We start from the raw sequence: 23,576 nt of genomic DNA on the forward strand, positions 1-23,576 counted from the left end.
AACAAACATCATCATCATCATCCATTGATCATTGATCATGGCCATACAAACAAACAAACAAATTTGATATCTTTCATTTGTTTGAGTGAATGATGAAGAGAATGAAAAAAAAAAAAAAATACGCAGTGTATGAAAAAGAAGAAAAAAAAATTTGATTGATTGCCAATGATCATCATATTGCCGCATCAATGCATGATTTTTTTTCTGTAAAAAATAAAATGTAAAACAAGTATACTTTCCCTGTGTGTGTGTTCAATATATAATGGACAATAAAAGATGCAAATTTTTCTAAATTCAATCCATTCTGATTAGATTAGATTAGAATTGAAGAATGAAAACAAAACAAAAAAAATAATTTTTTTTTTACTTTTCATTTATTTTATTTTATATATCAAATGCAATACATATATATAATATATTGATAATGATGATCAAAATAATAATATAATATAACATTATTTATGAACAGTCTGTCAATAGGTAACGTTATTTGTGTATGTGAATGAGATTAATATTTTTATCGATAATTTTTCATTTATTCTTAGGACACATGTATATATTACAATAGGTAGGTGGTGTGTGTAATAATTGTGTTGTTTCGTCAAATTTTATTATCGTTTCAGTCTGTAGTAGTAGTAGTAGTAGTAGTAGTATCAGTTGGTGTTGCCGATGTTGATATTGATATTTGTTGCCGTTCTTGATTATTATTGATTATCGATGATGAATCATCATAATCATCATCTTCATTATCATCATCAACATCGATATCATCGTCATCGTCATCATCTAATATGGTCGATATTGAATGATGATGATGTTGATGTTTAGAACGTTGATGTTGTTGTGATGAATTTAAATGTCCAATTGATGATCTTCCGGATGTAGAAGTGGCTATAGTACGAAGTGGAGAATCACCACCATATGATGATGATGTTGAACTATTTGATGATCGATTACCTAAATGTAATTAATATGAGAATGAGATAGATGATCGAAAAAGAATTTTGAATTGAATGAATTCAAAAAACAAAAACAAAAACAAAAAAAAACACCTACCAATTTGATCACCATATGAACCACCGGAATAAAACATCAAATCAGTTGGTGATGATGAACCAAGTGGTGAACCACAACCAGGACCAGGTGGATTAATACGTTTTTCTTTCTGTCGACGATTACAGAACCAAACACGTACCACTTCTTTTTCCATACATAATGCATCGGCCAACATACAGATCTCTTCCGATGTTGGTTTCGGATTCTGTATGAATGCACGTTCCAATGAAACACGTACAGTTGTTTCAATACTTGTACGTTTTTTACGCCGTCTACCGCTAACAGCTTCGGGCATTTGTGCTAATGCTGCTGGACTTGGTATGGAAATCGTACCGGATGGATTATTCAATGATGCATCGGCATCTTCAAGCCATCGTTTCAATAATGGTTTTAATTTGCACATATTTTTAAAACTTAGATTCAATGCCTCAAAACGTGATATTGTTGTTTGGCTGAAATCATTACCATATAGTTTACCCATTGCTAAACCAACATCACCTTGTGTGAAACCTATTCAATGGCAGGAAAACAACATTTGTCATTTTTTTTCTGGGTTTTGTTTTGTCAAAAAAAATGACAAACAAACAAAAAACTTACCAAGCTTAATACGACGTTGTTTAAATGTTTTAGCAAATTGTTCCAATTCTTCGAGATCAGTGATTTCATCTGCATCAACTTTATTAACATGTGCACGTAATTGATTAGCTGGAATTGAACTAACTGATGTTAAGCTATTATTATTACTACTGCTACTATTGTTGTTGTTGTTATTCGTTGTGGAAAAATGATGATTATGATTATGATGATGATGATGATTATATTTACTATGAGCATTAAATGATCCTGTTAATGATGATGGCGATGATTGTGATGGTGATGATGATGATGATGAATTTAGTGCTTGCCGCATTGATTTAACTGTCATTGGTGAATGTTGTTGCTGTGTCGTAATCGTAGTAGCCGTATTAGTGGATAAATTATTTAATTTTAAATATGTAGATAATTCTCTTTGTTCATGATTATTATTTACATGATGATGATGATGATGATTATCAATATTTTGATTCTGTTGTTGTTGTTGTTGTTGTTGCTGTTCTTTAATAATCATTGCTAATGTTTCACGACATGTTCTTTTATTATTATTATTATTATTATTATTCTGACCACTACCACTATGTTGAAGACCATTATGATTATGATGTTGATGATGATGATTATTATCATCATTATTTAATAATGTCGGTGATAATGATGATGATGTTGATGAATATTCTGTTGCAATTTTCATTTGAAAATCATCATATAATAAACGTTTATTATTCATATTAATTAAATTTGATTCTTGTTGATTCTGTTGTTGTTGTTGTTGTTGTTGATGATGATGATATAGATTCAATAAACGTTTTTGTTGTTCTTTAACTAGCCTTAGTTGTTGTTGTTGTTGTTGATCAATCGATGATAATCCATGATAATATTTTTGATTTGTATTACTGTTGTTGCTGTTGGTGTTGTTGTTATGATTTTGATTATTTTTCGGTGATGGACTTGATCTTGTCAATGGATTATTATTCAATGTTGATGATGGTGATGATCGATTATTATTATTATTATTATTATTGACTATTAAATTACCACCAATTGATTGATGATTACCGGTTAATGAGGAATGTGTAGAGAATAAATGATGTTGTTGTTGTGAATGATTACCAGTTATTATAGTATTGCCACTGTTATTACTATTATTACTGATGCTACTACTACCAGCATGATTAGCTAGATTCTGTAATCCGATTAAACTTTGTTGAAAGAAATTCTGTTTTTCAATTGAGAAAAAAAAATAGTGATGATTATTATTATTATTTTTGACTTTTCTTTATTCTTGTTTGATTTTTGAATACTAACCTGATTACCAAGTAAAAACTGTGCTTGTTGTAATTGTTGTTGTAGATTCTGTGTGGTTAATTGTTGAGAACTTATAGATGTAGTAGCATTACTACCATTACCACCAGTTAATAACGGAAGTAAAGGACTTAGGAATGATGCAGCAGCTACAGCAGCTGCCTGTGATGATGAATTTTCATGACCATTTTTCTGATTTAACAATGATAATGAATGTGCCAAGTTTGGAATCTAATGTTGGCAGCATCAAAAACAAAACACATTGATTATCATTAAATTCAAATCAATCAAATTCAAATATAATTCAAATTTTACTCACGTTTTGTGGAAGAAAAAATGGCGATGCTGTCTGATTCAATTGATTCAGTTGATTCGATGATGGCTGTGGATATAAATTCATCAATTGTGACAATAATTGATCACTTGGATGTTGTTGTTGTTGTTGATGTTGGATCGATTTTGACTGCTGTTGTTGTTGTTGTTGAGATGGACCGGATGTAGCGGCGGCTGCAGCGGCTGCTGCCGCAGCAGCTGCTTGAAATGCTTGATTAGCTAATAATGACTGTATTGCTGGCAGATTATTGACCGCTACTAATTGCGATGAATTTGATACAAGAACCTGGGCAAATGCTTGAGCAGCAGCTTGTGCTGCAGCCGCTGCTGCTGCTGCTGCTGTGATCGATGTATCCGAATTATTTCCATCACTATTATTGTTGTTGTTGTTGTTGTTGGAACCATCGTTATTTGATATGGTCGTCGTCATAGCTGCAGACGTATTATTATTGGATGATGATGAACTTGTGACCAGATTTAATAGATCATTGGCTGTTAAACCAGATTGAGATTTTGTTAATGATTGTAATAATTGTAATTGATGATTCTGTTGTTGTAGATCAAATTGTTGTTGTTGTTGTCCAAAAATTCCATTCAATAGTATCGATGGTGACAATCGATTCGATTGTATTGTTGAATTTGATGATGATGATGATCGTTTATTTAAATCTGAATTTGAATTTTTGAATCCATGTTCTGGTGATGGTGATGATGATGATGATGATGATGATTTACGATTATGAATACGAATATGATTTTTTATTGGAAATATTCGATCATTAATCACATTCTTTGAAGAATGTTGTTCATCATCATTCTCATCATTATCAGGATTATTATCATTTTCATTTTGATTTAATAAATCTGTTGATTGAGATTTTTTATTCTGATGATTATCAATACTGGTTCCATCATCATCATCATCATCAACATCGGAATGATCGTCATAATTATTTACAATTACAGTACCATTTACATTATTCGTCACTTCAACATCATCATCATCATCAATCGATTTATCAATTTTAGCTGCATCGGTTAATACTGCATTAGTAGCAGTGGTTGTGGTGGCGCTAGTGCTGCTGCTGGTGGTGGTGGTGGTTGTTGACTGATGTTGATGCTGATGCTTATGTTGACCATCCATAATCAAATTCATCATCATCATGATTATCATATCATATATGGAAACGTTATGATTGTAGCCCCTTTATTGTTGCCGCTCTGTGTGTGATTAAGTTTTTTTGTTTGTTTGTTTGTTTGTTTATCAATCAATCGAAATTTTGAGGTAGTGGTTTTTTTTCGATTTAATTTTTTTTTTTTTTTTTTTTTGAAAATTTTCTTTTCAATTTACATTATTGATGATATGACCTATGGATAAGATGAAATAAAAAAAAATAAAGAAATTTAGCAACCAAAAAATAAATAAATTTTTTCATCTCAAATCACTGATAATGACGATGATGATGATGAAGATGGAAATTGGCGAAAAAAAAATAAATTCCAAGATTTTTTTTTGGATTCGGATCATTAAAAAAGTTATCATCATCGTTTGATATGTGTACAGAAATTGGAAATTTCTGCCATTATCAATGAAATGAAGAAGCAACTGTAAAAGTCATCATTTGAAAATCATTCATTCAAATGATCGATTAGGTGACAATTTTCACACCCACACACACACACACATACAACATATCAAAAACAGATTTAGACCCGGGAGATATGAACAAAAAAAAATTTGTCATCATCATCATCATCATTTTGACCCGTGAAATATTTATGAATTCAAACATGAGTATGTGTTGTTGGTGGCGATTTTTTTTTCTTGTTACACCAACATCATGTGTGTGTGTGTGTGATTATCATTGACATATGATATGAACGGAAAAAAAATGAAAAAAAAACAAATTTTTTTACACATTAGATGAATGAATGAATGAATGAATACAAGCTTGAATAATAACCAAAGAAAAAACTGAACCAGAAAAAGTGGTTGATACACCTGTGAAATCATGTAAAAGGAAAAAAAATTTACCTCGTTTATAGTCATCATCGTTTACACCTGCTGCTGCTAATTTTATTATTCGAAAAAAGAGAATCAAGAACAACAACAACAACAACAGCAACAACAAAAAACGAAGAGCAATTTTTTGATTGATTGATTGAATAAAGTGCAAAGAACTACAAATGATTACACACTATGTTCATTTTGTTTGCTGATTTCATTCTTCTTTTCTTGTTCATTTGATTTCATTTAATTAGATTTTAATCATATTTCTGATTGAAATTTTTTTCAATTTTGCACAATTGAAAAAATTTGTCATTTCTTTTCTTGTTGTTGTTGTTGTTGTTGTTGGAAATTAATATCATCATCATCATCATCATCATTGAATTAATAATGATAATCAATAATTTTTTTTCAGGTGATGAATGAAAAAAATTTAATAAAAAAAAAAATTCAATTATAAAATGATCAATCAGAGCATATCGACTGTCAGAAAAAAAAGAATGATAATAATTCAGATCATTCACCAGAAAAACTATTTTAAACAAAATCAAAACCAAAACCAAAAAAAAAAAAAAACAAACCGAAACTGTAACTATATTCAATCAATCGATCAAAATGAATCTAAAAAAAAAAAAAAATAATGTTCAAAGGCGTGAATTCAATCATGTTAATGTATGATTGGTTGACATCATATCATTACTCCTCCTTTAAAAAGGATTCAAAATCATTTGGATGGATAACCTCAAACGATGATAATGATGCAACATGACATCATCATCATCGTGATGATGTTGGGGATGGGCTAATTTGAATATTGTGATTTTCTTTTTTTATTATTATTATTATATCACTACATTGTGTGTGTGTGTGTGTGTGTGTCTGTATTAAAAGGGGATTTGATTTCTTTCTCTCGCTCTGTTTGTGTGTGTTCCTATGGTCTACATTCATACATACATCATCATTAGATTTGAATTTCAAATTTGACTGCAGTGGAGAATGCATGATTGTGTTGCTAGTGATGGTGGTGGTAGTGTTTGCATATGAAAGTGAAAAAAAATCAATTCAATTCAACCATGATGGAATAATAAATTTTCCAGATTCAGAGAAAAAAAAGCATCAGCAGCAACAGCATCAAGCAAGCAAGTGCAACCCATTCGATTCGCTTTTTTCAGTGCATATATTTTTTTTCACTCTATAACCATCCCATTTCAATGACAAGAAAATCTCGTATTTGCCATGGTCAAAGGTCAAATTGTTTTCTTAAATTCTTCAATTTTTTTTTCAAAAATTTTTTCACTTTTTTTCTTGTTCAAATATTGAAAATTTTAATTTACAAAATTGTTTTCATTGAATTTCAAATGAATCAATTTTTTTTGGTTCTGTTCTGTTTCTCTAGCAAAAAAAAAAATAAAAAAAATAAATTACGTGCTTCGTCATTGTTTATGCGAAACAATCATCACAATCAACAATTTTGTATATCACAGGAAACAAATAAACAAATGAAAATGGAAATGGAAATGACCACTTGAATATTGAATGTACGATAATAATTTGATTACGATTACGGTTATTATCAATTTCATTTTGATTTTTTTTTGTTGTTGTTGTATTGCATTATTATTGAAGAATTGAAGAAATTAAATTCGTGAGCGACTACTACTACTGCTACCGCTACTGATACTGTTAGTATTCAGAAAAAGAATAAAAGATGATGATACATTATCATTACATTTTGAATATTCATAAATACAGAATACACACACACACACACGAACATCAGAAAGAATTCATCCATCCATACCAAATACATACTAAAGATATAATTTCCCATTTCAAGAATTTTTCCACTATACAGTCATCAATGATCATAAACAACAACAAACTGAATACAATACATGAATAGAGATCAAAGGCCATATTCAAATTGTTGTATATGAAAAAAAAAAACATAAAGACTCGTGCCAATCCAACTAAAGAGAATTTGCAAATCATTATTCTGAATGTAAATGTGAATAATAACAACGAAATGAAATAAAAAAAAAAATAACGGAAAAGAATGAGCCGGATTCTGAAAACGATCAGATCATCATCATCATCACAATGAATTGATGAACTGAATTGAATTGAACTTAACTTGAATTTGCTTGTATATATAATAAATATGAATAAAGTAAAACTCTGAAAATAGTCATTCATTCTGATTCTTGAATGACTTGTGAATGATCCAACAAACAACCAGAGTAAGTAAAATGAGTCTCTATGGATCATCATCATCATCATGAAACATAGACATCATTGGAATTGAAGGAATTTGTATATATATGAAAATTGAAAAGAACCAAATATGGACGACGACGTTAGACGAATAATAAGAATAAAAAAAAAAAATAATAATAGCGATCATATTCAATGGAAAAAGAGAATATGGAAATTCAAACAAAATATTCGCAATACATTAGTCTATATTCAAATTTATTCCAATCGGTTTTTTTCTTTGAACAACAACAACAACAAAGTGAAAGAAAATAAAACCAAACACATCATTATCACTTGAAAAAAATACGGTACGCACATCAAATGTCGTAGCATGATGATGATGATTGTCGATGGATTGAGACCACGACAACATTTCATTGGTTTTTTTTCATTCATTCATTCATTCATTCACAGTATAGTTATTGTAAATTTCATTTTTTTCTTATTTTTCACTTTCTCGTGTCAATAATATTCATAGAATTTATATATTCACCCAGAATATTCTTATAGAGAAAATAGAAAAAAAATAAAAATTAGAAATCATTCAATTCAATTCAAATGAATTCAATTCGAATGAATTCAATGTTGTCAGTGAATTGTGAATTTTTTTTTTTTTCATTGAAAGAGAATTCACAAGAGAATGTCTGTGTGTGTGTGTGTGTGTGTTATTAGTGTGAAAATAAAAAATGAATAAATTCATAAATACATGACTAAGGGGATGGGGGCGAGGGGGAAGAAAAAAAACCGAAACAGGAACTGGAAATAAAAACTATTGTTTATTGTGGAACTGACCAGTTTCCACCGCCACCACCATTAACAACAAAAGAAGTTACTAGGCCATATGACTGAAAATGATTTAAATTTAATAATTTCAATTCAAGTTTGCTGATTCTCTTCCAATAATAATAATAAAATAATATTCCGTTGTTGTTGTTGTTATTGTATCAGAATTTTTATTTGATATTTTAAAATCATTTTTTTTCATTATTGCCCATTCCAAATCAATAGAATCACGAATATTCAGGAGAGAGAGAGAGAAATCGAATGAAAATGAAATGGCCATACAAAACCACCACCACCCTGGAACCATCAGCATCCAATAATTTAAATATTTTTCATTATTATTATATGTGGATGGCCAGCGAATGGAATATGGAATATTTATTCTTCTGGCCTTTTTGTACACACACACACACAGATATTTTAGCATAGAATTTGCTTCATTTTTTTTCACCATTCTCAATCCAAAAATTCTTTATTCGTTTTCTCACACCAAAAAAAAAAAAAAAAAGAAAAATTCAAATGTCCGTATGGTCCAATTTGAATGGCTTATGGGCATTGGAGAGAGCCAAAAAGAAAAAAAAAATACGAGATCCATGGAAAGAAAAAGAAAAAAAAAATTTCCATCCAACTATATGCACACAAATGAAAAAAAATTGAATATGGAAAAATACACACACACACACACATCACATTCAACAAAAAAAAAAGAAAAAGGCAGCGAAAAAAATGCAAAGATCGAGAAAGCAAAAAGCAATAATCATATTGATGTGGTATATATTTATTTGGTTGCCCATACATACATAAAAACTGGAATTCAAATGGACAAAATATTCTTTTTTTTCTGGAACACTTGTACCTCACCTCACCACCACCACCACTTTGTTCCAGAAAAAAAACATTCCGATTTCGTCATCATCATCATCATTGTAGTCGTCGTCGTCGTCGTTATTTTTTTTTTCTATGTGGCAATTCACATGGACATTTTTTTTTCATTCAAATGTTAATAAATCCACTACTGTGTGTGTGTGTTTAGTTATGTAAAAATTTAGAATTGGACAATAACTTTCACACAGTGTTTTAGTTGTCGGGATTTATGTCTCTCTCTCTCTCTCTCGGTATTTTTGTGAGTGTGTTGTCCACCACCACCACCACCACCAACAAATTTGAATAATGCAGTCATGCATTGTTATTTTTTTTTCTCTCTCTCTCTTCGAAATGGAAAAATGACCCGATGATGTGATGATGATGCGATGGTGGAAAAAAAAATCTTTAATAATAATGGATTTGCTGACTTGAACAGTTTTTTTTCTTTCTATATCTGTATTTCATTTTCTCGATTGAATACGTGTTTTTTTTCTGGCCAAACATTTCAAATGATTATGAAATGTTGTCATTATGACACACACACAGATAGAGATCATAAGTCGTTTGGTAAATACAAAAGAAACCCATAAGTGGACAACAATTTTCAATCTTCAATGCACAAGACAGTAATTGGACAAAATAAAGTGGCGCCATTTTTGAATTTTTTTTCAAAAAAAAAAAAAAAACAAACAGAAAAATCTTGAATTTTTTTCTTTTTGTATATGTTGAACAACTTGTCAACAATAATTTGTTTTTACATTTTACATTTGATTTTTTTTTCTCCCGTTTTACATTCATTTTTTTCCAAATTCAAAGTTCATCCATTTTCCAAATTTTTCCACAACGACGACGACGAATACTGGAGATACCGGATAACTTTGGTTTTTCTTTTCTGTTTTTTTCATTGTTTAAATGATCAATTTTCATCCAGTAAACCAATAATTCCCGGTATAATAATAATAAACCGTTTTTTTTGGGATGCCGGTGAAATGCAATTTTTTTCAAACCCAATAGAAATATAGTAAAACATACAGACAGCTCTATTTGAATATTGATTTTTTTTTCTTTTTGCATTCAAATTGAATTGATTTAAAATCGGGTGACCAAAAGAAAAAAAAAGTGAATATGAAATGGCAGTAAAAATACCGAGTGAAAGCGAAGAATTGACCGGAAAACAAATAATGATGTGTATTTTTTTTAGACGAGAAAAAAAATCACAACTTTTAAAATTACAATCATTATGTGTGCGTGTGCGAACGAGCTAGAATATTCTTGCAAAAAAGGAAAAAATTTTTTTTCCTGATATGCAATTTTTTTTCCCATTCAACTACTATTATTCTATGAATATGGATGTATATTACATGTAATAAAGAATATATATGCATATTATGGTAATGACCATGTGTGTGCGTGTGCGTTTATGTGGTAATGATTTGAATATTTGTCATCCACCATCATCATCATCATCATCATCATTATTTGTATCAAATGGGTAGTATAGTTAGACTTTTGCAACAAAAATAAAAAAAAATTTCCATCATGTGGACATTTGTGTTTGCCAGTACCAATAATTTTCAATGATGATGATTGTCAAGTCGTTAAATTAATGTAATAATAGTGATTTATATTTATATTTTTTTTTTTCTTCACAGCAGTTGAATCCACTATTGTGGCCATCATTGTTGAACAAATTTGAATAAAATGCCATGTTCCAAAAAAATGATCCAATGATGTGAATATATATGTAGAAATATCGATATCCAATATTCACATTTGAAGGCTGTAATTCAATTAAATGATTGATTCAAAAAATGACCAGAGCAGAGAAGAAAAAGAGAATTTTTTTTCTGCTTGTTTGCTGTTGAAAAAAAAATTCAACTTGCTGCTAATTAGCTTATTTCGTGACTATTTTTCTGTTATCTATCTGATCTTTATTTTTCACAAACAAATGGTGAATTTCATTTTATACATAAAAAAGTTTGTGTAAATAAATTGAAAATGAATCTAAATGACGTATTATTTTCTGAATGAAAATGATGGAAATGGCAATTATCTATTATCAACAATGACAACAACAAAAAACACACACACACACACATTTATTATGCATAAACAAAAAAAAGCTGGACATTGTCCAAAGTTTAATGATAATAGTGGAAAAAAAACAGTACAATACAAACGAATCATGAAATGGTTTCCATTGAATTGATAATCGACAATGTGTTTTAATAGTCTATATATTGACTTTGTAAAAGTTTTTTATTTCCAATTGCCAATAATGATCATGTTGATGATGTCATTAATAATCTTAATTTTAATCATATCATTTTTTTCAACTAAAATGAGTTGTTGCTGTTGACAACTTGTGTGTGTGTGTGTGTGTGTGTGTGTGTGTGTGTGTAATTAACTTGGTTAAAATTCAGGCCGGAATCATTGTTGTTGTTGTTGACCATCTAAGTTTTTTTTACGTACAAGTTCCGTGTTCAATATTCGCACGCACACGCACACACACACACACACACACACATACAATTCATACATAAATTGTATAAATAAAATTATCATCATCACCTGCTCCATAAAGATTACAATTTATTATTATTCCGATTAAAAGCGGCACAAAATAAATAGAGAATAGAGAGAGGAAGAGAGAGAGAGCGATAAACAAAAACTTGATTATTAAAGATCATTATGAATCGTTGACCAATGTCCAGTGAGTTTGTATATTTAGAAACACACACACACACACGCACAAACACACACGAATTTATGGGCCATTTCATTTCATTTTTATTTATGTCCATGTTGTTTTTTTCTCTCATTTCAGTTAGATTGTTATTTAGATAATTCTAATCATTTGTTGTCCACACATTCATCATCATATGATGATTAAAAACACGCAAATATATAAATAAAATGATGATGATTATGATGATAATAATGATAATCCAATGTCCATTCTTTTTCAAAAAAAAACAAATAATCAAGGTAAAATGCAAACATCATTTCGTTGTTGTTGTTGCTACAATTTTTTTTCCATATCTGCCAAAACACACCCACACCCACACACACGCCCACAAGGAATTTCAGCCAAAAATTTATCATCATGGATAAAATTTGCTGTATATGGATTCGTTGATCATCAGGAATTTATTATTACTCGACCAACGAGAGAGAGAGAACAGTGTTGATGCTTGAGGCTGTATGGAAATTTATTTATTCAGATTTTTTTTGTCTTTTTCATTTCTTTTGTATTTACAGCCTAATATATTATATATATTGTATTTGTGTAAATGTCACAATAGTAGTAGTAATGTGTACATTATTATTCACCATTTATCATGTTTCACATTATTCATCAAACATTTTTTTTTTGTGTGTGCGTGTGTAGTTGTACAATGACAACATTTTCAAATGGAATTCAATTCTGTGATTGTAAGTGTATGTGTATGGTTGATTAGAATCAAATAAACAGCCATCAACATTTTGAAGAATATTTCAAACACGAGACAACAACAGCATCGACGACGACAAGACAAATCATCATCAAAATGAAGATATAAAGAGAGAGAGAGAAATGGTCCATATTCATTGGTGTTTTTTGTTTTTCATGTTTCAACAATCAGGCAGAATGGAAGATAAAGAGAGAGAGAGAGAGAATGCTGAATCCAACTGAATGGCCAATACTACGGGAATTCCCGTGTTGCCCAATCAAAGACAAAGCAGAAAAAAAAGAGAGAAAAAGAATATCAACGAATACTAAATCAGAAAATAATGTAGAAATTTGACAATTTTGCTTGCAAATAGACACAAATGAATGAAAAAAAAGAAAACGTTGTTTTACCTCATTGAAAATATTGTTTGTTTCATCTTCATATATCAAGAGACAGAGAGAAGGAAAAAAACGAGCCCTATAGGTATTGAGAATTATTCACGATTCTATCGAGAATTTTTTTTTTATTTCTCTTCGTTTGATTGTTTGAATTGTATAGATTGTACATATAGAGACAACAAGATCATGATGATGACATAAGAATTGGGTGGAAAGAATTTTTTTTTTTGTTTCTTTTGGCTGTTTATTTTGTGTAGCAAAACAATAAACTAAAAAAAAAAATAAATAATAATAAGAATTTTAAATTTTTTTTTCTCTCCAAATTTTTTTACATTTTTTGTATTTGCCATTCATTTATTCAGTTTGAATAATTTTGTCATTGTTGTTGAGAAATATTTTTCTTTTGTTTGTTTGTTTGAAAGAAAAAAAACTGTCTCGTATATCGGTGTACATTGGACAATTCTTATGAATTTCAATGATAACAGAATCCAGAATAACTCTTTTTTTTGGATTTGTCAAAAAGCCATGAATGTAGTACAGAATGCCAGACAAAAAAAAAATATTGTCGTTAATTCAAAAATGTGCATTCAAGCAAATCGAATAAAATTCATGTTAGAGAAGAAGAATATGAATGTCAACTACATTTTCAAATGATTACTATGCTATTAGATAACACACACACAAAAAAAAATTCAATTGCACTCAATTAAACACTTGATTTACACACACACACACACACGACAGTGTTTGGTTCTTCATTTTTTTTTAATTTAATAGTACACACACACTCACTATATCATCATTATATAATGATAAATATTGCTCTAATAATACCTATGATGATGATGATGATGATGATTATGATGGCTAAATCGATCAACGAACAAAAAAAATTTGAAAAAAATGTGATACACGCGACCAAGATACAAAAAAAAAATCAATCGAATTCGGTCATCCGTATACATATAGTGAACATTGTTCATCCTATGTCGATTGATGATCAATCGAAACATTTTTGTTGTCAATCATCAACACTTTTTTTTTGGTGATGACGATTTTATCTATCAAAATGATTGATGAATGAAAGACTAAATTAGCTTTTGGCCGGAATTTTTTTTTTTTGTTAGAAAATTTTGAAAAAACAACCCACACCAACCATCACATTTCACATGATTATCAAATGGACAGAAGCAATGAAAAAGATAAAATTTCAGCCAAAAGAAAAAAAAATCAATATGAATTTTACGAAAAAATCACAAAACAAAATATATATAGCTACTATATTTCAGCTATGCTGCTAGCATCTTACTGTTGGAGAGAATTTGAATTTGAATTTTTTTTTTTGGTTTGAAATTTTGAATTTTTTTTTTGAAAAAAATAGCCGATTTGTAATCATAGTAGTAGTAGTAGTGGTGGTGGTGATGGTGGTGATTGTGGTGGCAGTATGGATTCTATATTCTGGATCGGGATTTTTTTTCAGACAACGGATTTTTTTTTGTTATTGTCGGGCAAGCGACTCACCAACGACATCTCGTTTTGAATTCGGTATTTGCAAAAAAAAGAAAATTTTAAAAATTTAAAAATTTAAATTTGAATTTTTTTCTCGGTCATAATCCTTCATTATTATTTTCAGGGGAAAAAAATCCGTTGTCATTTTTTTTTAATCTCAAAATTTGAATTATGTTCAAGTGTTTTTTTTTGTTGGAGTTTTCAATTTTTGATTTGAAATAAACCGTGACTACCGTGTATACCTAAAAATAGTTAGTCAGACCTTGACCCGAAACGCACAGCACAGTCCTAGTCATAGCTAGGACTGGACTAGGGCATCGAATTCAAAAAAAACGGATGAAAAAATTTTTTTTTTTTTTTTTTGGACAAAGATTATCTATGATGTCCTTGCACACGTACACATATTATTCATTCATTCATTATGGATGATGGCCAACATGATGATCAATACAACACAATGAAAGCCCATGGACTAAACTCGGGCATGCCACGCGTCCTTTTTTTTCATTTTGATTGTCGATTTCATTTGGATAAAAATTTTTTTGGTCGGTCAACAAAAAAAAACTAGGGTGGTGTTTGTAAGTCGGTTATTGATACAGACACACACACACACTCGTATATATTAAACGAATGAAAAAAGGAAGCTTAGCTGATCAAGATTTATTGCTGCTGCTGCTTCTGTTGTTGTTGTTGTTGTTCACTTTCACTTTATGCAGCAGCACATTTTGAATTTCATTTCATTTCAATTCAATTCATTTATTTTAAAAATAAGTTTCAGGTAGCACGTGTAAATACCATATTTATGTATGTACACCATACATACATAAATGGATCATGAATTGTAAAAATTTATTTTGAAATGGCCATTACGATTGTCGATTTCACTGTGTGTGTTGTCCTTTTCCCTCATAATCATCATCATCATCATCGAACAAACAAAAACAAGGTCTAGGTCTAGGTCAGGCCTGAATATAAGTATGTGCAGCTGCTACAAAACGAATGACTCTATGGTACAATGATGGAAACAAAACAAAACCAATATGGAAAAAAAATTGTTCTTAAATTTTTTTTTCCATTGGTTTTGTTTCTAGAAAATCCAAAATCGAGAACGAAAGTTGACCTTTTTTTCTGTACAAATAAATATCCGGGACACATACACACACACGAGTCAAATGAACGACCGATATTCAAAAAAAACGGACAAACGGAAAAGGTCATTTAATGTGTGCGTGTGTGTGTCGTGCATAATGTGTTTGTTCAGAAGAGAGAAAAGAAATCAAAAATTTAAAATTAAAAATGAAAATGAAACCAAAAATATTCACAAACACGAACATTGAAATCCGAGCAATGAAAGCGGATTCAGAGATTTTTTTTTTCATTTTCAATTCTGGATCTTAATAAATCATGAAAATCGAATGACAAGTGACAAAGACGAAAAAAAAAATTTTTTTTTTTAATTTTATCAAGCAAAAAAAAAATCTGAAAAATGACCATTTTAGCCATTTTTTTCAGATTTTTTTTTGTTTTGTTTTGTTTTACTTCAAAAGCTTCAAAGCTGTCTAACGAAGAAAAAAAAATACAAGAATCCAGCAACATTAACCAATAGTGAAATGAAAATTTTTTCTTTTTCAAAATTACATTAGCATCTGTGTGGTAGCAATTTTTGTTTTCTGGTTCAATAAAAATATTACACATTTGACAATCAGGGTTATATCATCTACTATGAACGGGATAAACATTACATAACACACACACACAAACAAACCATATTATTTGGCTTTCAAAAAAAAAACGAAGTAAAAAAAATAGATTCAATTCAAAAGCATCATTATTGTGTAAAAAAAAAGTCTCCTCCTTTCATTTGAATCATCCAGTGAACAATTCATTATTTTTAGGGCGGAGTTGAACCAACCATCATCATGATGATGGTGATGATGCTTGCTACATTCAATTCAATACATTCAGTTTTTTTTTGGTTGTTGTAAAATTTTAAAATCTAAAATTGAAGCCAAAATAAACGACGCATGGATGCATGTGCATGCATTTTATTTGTGTTTTCCATCTTTATCTCTCTCTCTCTCTCTCTTTCTCTATTTCGCTTGCACATTTGTGTGTGTAAACGAAATGAAATATAAAAAGGGAAACAAGCTGGGCAAGTTTTGTCGTAAAAAAAATAGGAAGGGAATTTAAAATGATAAAGAATGGAGAAAAAAAAACCAAGAAAAGAAATGAAATGAAATTGAATGGATTCTAAAATCTATTTTATTCTGTAGTTGTTGTTGTACACTTGGATGCATGATGATGATGATGATGGATTCTAAAATGAATTTCAAAGATCCAAATGTTTGTGTGTGTGTGTGTGTGTGTGCATTGATGATATACAGAAATTCTGGAACAACTCAAAATTATTATTATTATTATTAGGCAGACAGTAGAAAAGAATTGATGCAGAGCAAGTTTTATTAATGCATTGCTGTGTGCTGTGCTGTGTGTGTATTTTATATTGAATGCAAAAAGGAAAGAATACACAAACACAGCACACGCAAATAGAATTGATAATATAATTCTTTCTGGTCATTTTTTTCTTCTCAAAATGAAATTCTTCTTTTCATTTTCATTTTATATCAAATTCAATGAAAGGTGGGGCTAAGAATTGAATTTCAAAAAAAAAAAAAAAAAAAATAAAATAAAATAAAAAATAAATTCTGTACTTTTTATTCTGTGTGTCCAACAAAAAAAAAGAAAAGAAAAAAGAATCCATCGTAATGCACACATACACACACACAAATAGTTTGTGTATTTAATGTGCTTGGTTCGTTTGATTTGGATCTACCATACACTGGCTACTGTTTTTTTTAAATTTCCATTCTCCTAGGAATTTTTTTCTCGGCTGTTTGGTCAACGAATCAGCACACATCCTCCCTCCCCAAATAAAAAAAAGAAAGTTTTTTTTTCATATTCTTTTTTTCACAACAGTTGAATTTATGTTTTGGAAACTAAAAAAAAAAAAATTTCCAGTAGCCCATCTACAGTTTGTGTATATGGGAAGTAGCCTAGTAGTAACTTTTTTTTAAATGGATAGTGTGCATGCATCCAAATGAATCAATAGTTGGGTAAATGTAACAGGGTAGAAATAGTCAATCTATGTATAATTGGATGAAATTCTAATTTGAATTTTTTATGCTTTATGAATATTTTTTTCGTTCACATTAACAGAACCTGTTCAGATAGACATTTCAAAACCATAATATGATTATGATGACGGATAATCATGGGTGGTTTTTTTTTCTCGTTTCCATCACCAGCTCTCTGAAATCTTTATCATCATTGCGGTTTTATCGGTTGATGATGATGATGATGATTATAACAATAACAACAACAGAAAGAAAACCAAAAATTCAATGAGTGGATAGTGAATGTGAGAAAGCGATTGAGACAGTTAGTCCAGACAACAACAACAACAACAAGAGAGCACTTAGCATTAATTGGTCTAATGGTCTAAACGACGATGATGACGACGACGATGATGATGAAAATAAAGGCGATTGACCTAGTCACTAGTTTTTTTTTTCATTTTCATTTTGGTTTTGTTCCAATTTTTTTTCCATCTCTATATCTACAATGTGTGTGTGTGTGTGTATAGAACCATAACCAGACATAATCATCATCATCATCAACAACAACATTGAAACCAGAAAAAAAACAACAACCATAATAATGTGTGTGTGTGTGTGTGTATGTGATGTAAATCTTATATATTTGCGGTACTAGTATTTTTGTGGTTTTAGGTTTCATTGATTCTTCGTATTATTATTATTGTTGTTGTTGTTGTTTTTCTCGTTGTTGTTGTATATAAACATTGTTTGCAACCTGTCTACCGACTAAACACAATACTTTGACCAGAAACAGAAACACGAAAAAAAACAACGAGAACAACAACAACTTGTGGCAGATATTGAAATAGACCAGGAATCATTTTAGTTTGAGATTTGAAATTTATTCACCAACAAAAAATTGTATTGAATTACCAGTGAAATGAACAACAACAAAAAAAAAATCCAGATCTCAAAAACAAAACCAAAAGAAAAAAATTCTGAATAATAAACATAAGAATTTCACACAATGTCCACAAGCAAAAAAAAAACAAAACAGAAATTGGCCAATGTCCACCACCACCAACATCATCATAATTTAATACAGCGAGAAAAAAAAACCAGAAAAAAGAATATTTTTCACAATCATGAATGAAATTAAAGATTCATTGGACGCTCACATACACACACACACACACACAGTGTTCACTATTCACCATTAATTTCATAGTTTGATTTGTTTCAATAATGTATTCTGTGTGTAGGGAAAAAAACTGAAAATTTCCCTATTCCACACACACACACACACACACACACATATACACACAGAATGCATTCAATGTTTAAATCTACAAGATATCTATAAAAACTGGGGAAAAAAATCAAATCCAAAAGAAAAAAAGTTCCAATATTACCACTATGTTAACGATGTCTAATTCTTTCTATTTATTATTATTTCGGGGACATCTCACATAACACTGTTATTACTTTATACATGCACACACACACAAACACTATGCTTAAGCTTTGATTAATTTGGTCATAAATTTTGTTTTTCCACATTTCTCTTTCTCTCTCTCTCCTTTTTTCCTTTTTTTTCTGGTTTAGGGTTCATTCACAGTCATATTCTTCTTGGTCGTTTGTTCGTTGTGTTCATAATGCCATTAGAGCCAATATAAGATATTAGTGTATAACACAAATCAGCAGCAGCAGCAGCAATAGTAGTAAATAGCCTAGTGATGTGCTGCTTTTAATATATTCATTATAATAAATGAATATGTGTGTCGTCGTCGTTTTCATTTGTTGTTTATGTGTGTGTGTTGGTCCTAAAATGATCCAAAAAAAGAAAAGAATCGTTATTGTCTCTTTTTTTGGATTTTTTTTTTGCCATTCTGTCCATGGAATTTTACATGCTATTTACAATGAAAACATTCGATTTTTTTTCACTGTAAAGAAATTCACTGAATCGAAGGAATCCGGAAAACGAGAGAAAAGAATCGAAGAAAAAAAAACGGTTGACGCACACATACATTAAGATGTATGTGATTCTTTAGGTCTGTGTGTGTGTTCCATGAACTGAAAGAGAGAGAGAGAGAGAGAGAGAGAGAGAGAGAGAGAGAGAGAGAGAGAGAGAAAAGGAAAAAATGAAACGCGTGTATGTCATTCTTATGGGTAAATGGAAGACAACAAAAAAAAAATCGATGCATTAATATTTAGTTTTCTGGTTTTGGGTTAGGTTGTCATTTGTAAATGAATCGAATTAATATCACTATATTTATATATTCCATCCACTGATCTGGGGATGGCAAAAAAAAAAAAAAAAATTAAACCCCTATCACTACTACTATCCATTTTGTGTCTATGTATGTGTGTGTATAATTGAGAAAAATCAAATCATAAATGGATGGCCACCACCATCACCACCATTACCACCACTACCACCATCATCATCATCGTCATATTATATAACAATCCATGAAAATGATGCATGTTTACCCATTAACATGACCAATATCGACAAAATGACGATACATTTATGTCCATTAAACATATAGAACAGTGTTTCTAAAATTTTTTTTCAAGAAAAACAAACCTAAAATCAGTATTTTTTTGTTGCTCGTGGACCATAGTTTGGGAAAGACTGGAAAAAAGAATATGAAAGCAACAACAACAACAACAACAACAAAAATCATTTTGTTGTTAGGCCAATTAATATTCTCTATATATTTATTCATTTAGCGGATTTTTTTTTCGCTGTTATGTTTCTAGGCGCGCATCATCATTAATGATTATTTATAACGGATCAATATTTATACATGTGTGTGTGTGTATGCGTATCATAGATCCAGAATATTCAGAATATTCTCTTTCTTCATTCTCCCCATCCCTCCATTCCCCAACATCATTAATCGGGATGTGGAATTATTTTTAGGAAAAAAACAAGATAAAATGTCACCATGGTGAATGATTGATTCATTGATTCATTTTTTTTCACATTGTTTCACAAAACCTAAAACCGGAAATATTGAAAAAATAAACACTGAGGAAAACAAAATTAATCAACAACAAACTCATCATCATCATCATCAAATCTTGATGATTAGAACACACACACACACACACACACACAGAAAAAAACTTTCAAATCAAATCTAAAGAGAAATATTTTCATTACCAAAAAAAAATCTCAAAGAACAAACGATGATGATGATGATGACGTTTCAATTATATAAAAAAAAACAAGATTTCAATCATCAAAGAATCAGAATGAAACAAAAAATGAAATGAAAACCTGATAAGCCATTGATCCTTGATTCAGACAAACAAACAAACAAACCAGTAACTAATTAAATTTAATTAAAAAAAAGTAAAGAAAGAAAGAAAAGATTTGCACTTGAAAAAAAATGGATAATTGAAATGGCAGAGTCAAAAAAAAAACAAAAATCCAGAATCAAACCAAAAAAAAAACCAAAACAAAACTGAAAAATAAAAGGAAAAAATACCATTAACCATTGAAAAACATGTGACCAACCAGGTTCATTCAGGTTTTAGATTCAATGAAAAAAAAAGAAATTCTTTGGATGAATTTTGATACATTCATTTAATAAACAACGACCATAATCCATGTGTGTGTGTGTGTGTGTGTGTGCATTACCAAAACCACACGAAAAATTCAATTAGTCAAATGTTTTATCATCACGGACCAAGCAGCCAACAAAAATTGAACAAAAATACAATTAAAACATCAACGATAATCATCCAAATTCATTCAAGTATATCAGCCAGTCATTCATTCATTCAAAATTAAAATGATTTAAATTACAAGATGAAATTAAAAATTTCGAATCAAAAAAAAAAACAAAAAAAAATTCATTTCAACACCACCAAAGAATCTGGAAACAAAAAAAACTCTATTAATCGACATTGACAATTACCATTGCCATCACCACCGACGCCGTCATCATCATCGAATTTTTTCTTTTCATACATGTCTAAATCAATTAATGTCGTCGTCGTCGTCATTGTTGTCGTTTTGCTTATTCACGATTCGTTAAATTTCTTTATTTCGTATACACAAATCGCTATAGAGAGAAAATTTCATAAACATTTCCATTTCACCACCAAATTGTGAAGAATAGCAATAACAAAAAAAAACTTGTGCTACCAATCTAATTGATTAGTATTCAACATTTGAATTTGGGTGCACCAATATTACCACCACCAACTAACTAAACTAAAAAAAACTGGAATAAAGAATGACTAAATAATGGAAAGCAACGAAAACCGAAACTACTTTTCAATTCAATCTTTCTACATCAAGAATTTTCTCTGCTGCTGCTGCTGTTTTTTTTTGTTGTTCCCTGGGCGTCATTTGCAAGTACAAAATTTTCGTTTTTTTTCTTTCTCTCTCTCCCTCTCTACATGGACTAAATAATAAAATGCATCCGTCGTGTGTGTGTGTGTGTGTATGTCCACAACGATCATCTATTTTCAAAAAACGTTTTTTCTTCTTGGTTACTGCTCGTTTTCTTTTCGTTTTGGGTATATAATTTTATACCCAAAAGTAAAAATGAAAAAAAAACTAAATAAAATGGTCAATGGCCAATCATCATCATCATTATTTGGGAAAAAAAATTTGGCCCTACAACTGTGGTGGTGGCCATATTTTTAACATACATACACACATACACACACCCACATTAATGGTCATGGACTGTTCCAAAAGAAAAAAACATCATCAACTTTGTGTGTGTGTGTGTGTGTGTGTGTGGGCACAATCATCCTGTGCATTTTTTTCCCCCTATTCACATTTAATTTGCAAATAAATAATAACGAAACAAAAAAAAAATGCAGCAGTAGCAGTTCCAGAAACAAAACAAAAAAAAAAATTCAGAATAATCAGAATAATTTCATGAATAGTAGTAGTAGGTAGTAGTAGTATAATGGTACAATGGTAGTAAAAAAAAATTTGTTTACAAGGGAAGTAGTATGCGTATGATGTGATCCAGGAAATTCAACATGACCATGATTATAATGATGATGATAAAACTGACCAAAATATCCAAAAAAAAAAAAATCGGACATTATTTTTGTAGTGGCATTGATTGTTAAAAATGACCAACCATCATGTTTAGTAGCAGCAGTGGACAGAAAAAAAAATGGTCACAAATACACATACATACATAATATGTGGAATTATATCTTGTTTTCGGGCAAAATATGATGATTGTATCGAGAAAAATTTTTTTTTTTTTTTTGTTCTCTCTTCACCAAGCAATATATACATGGTGCTAGCGATCCATTATGTATGCATGAAATGTTGTTCATGACGCGACGACGACGACGATGACGACGGTAATATGGCCGTGGTGGCCGTAGTTTCCGACCAAAAAAAAAAAAAAAAATTTCTGAATAAACATACCACGTATTTCGACTCTTTCTTTATAAAGGCTCACTCTTGCTCTCATCATTATCATCATTATTGACTATATAGTCAAAACACATATTCAGTATATGATGATAGTCAGCAATGTGTGTATGTATATAGCTTTGTATAAAATTTCAATTGCCTTGCCTTCATTTCAATATGGAATGGATGCTTGTGAATACGAATTTTTCGTTTATCGGTTTTTTTTTTTTTGGTTGTTAAATGAATACTTTTTAGGTTTTGTTGGGGTTATATATGCGCGTATGTATGTAGAGTCGGTGTGTGTGTGTGTGTATTCAAAGCAGCTGGCTGTCTATATTTATTATATGGATGGATATGGTCCAATATATGGATGGGGATTGTTGTTGTCGTTGGATGGCGAATAATAAATGAATGTATGGTGTGTGTGTGTGTATTTGTGCAAGTGTGGCAACGACGATGACGACGAGCCCAATACCAGAAAAAAATGAGAGAGAGAGCGAGCGAAAACTCATTATAATAAAAAATTCTATTTTT

The 23,576-nt window shown here is 30.2% G+C and overlaps 1 protein-coding gene across 2 annotated transcripts in view; it reads right to left on the bottom strand.

Annotated features, from left to right (window-relative positions):
• Window positions 1-355: 355 nt before the first annotated feature.
• LOC124491677 (uncharacterized) overlaps window positions 356-23,576 on the bottom strand; it is a 50,721-nt gene continuing 27,500 nt past the window's right edge. For both annotated transcript variants that reach the window (XM_075730420.1, XM_075730429.1), the window contains 5 exons: window positions 3,275-4,656; window positions 2,959-3,186; window positions 1,654-2,869; window positions 1,057-1,566; window positions 356-957 (listed from right to left, as the gene is read on the bottom strand). In XM_075730420.1, coding sequence (XP_075586535.1) covers window positions 620-957; window positions 1,057-1,566; window positions 1,654-2,869; window positions 2,959-3,186; window positions 3,275-4,462 — 3,480 coding nt within the window. In that variant the 5' untranslated portion in view covers window positions 4,463-4,656 and the 3' untranslated portion in view covers window positions 356-619. The remainder of the gene's footprint in view (window positions 958-1,056; window positions 1,567-1,653; window positions 2,870-2,958; window positions 3,187-3,274; window positions 4,657-23,576) is intronic.

This window comes from Dermatophagoides farinae, chromosome 1 (genome assembly GCF_024713945.1).
Source record: "Dermatophagoides farinae isolate YC_2012a chromosome 1, ASM2471394v1, whole genome shotgun sequence".
In the NCBI taxonomy this organism is placed as follows: domain Eukaryota; kingdom Metazoa; phylum Arthropoda; class Arachnida; order Sarcoptiformes; family Pyroglyphidae; genus Dermatophagoides; species Dermatophagoides farinae.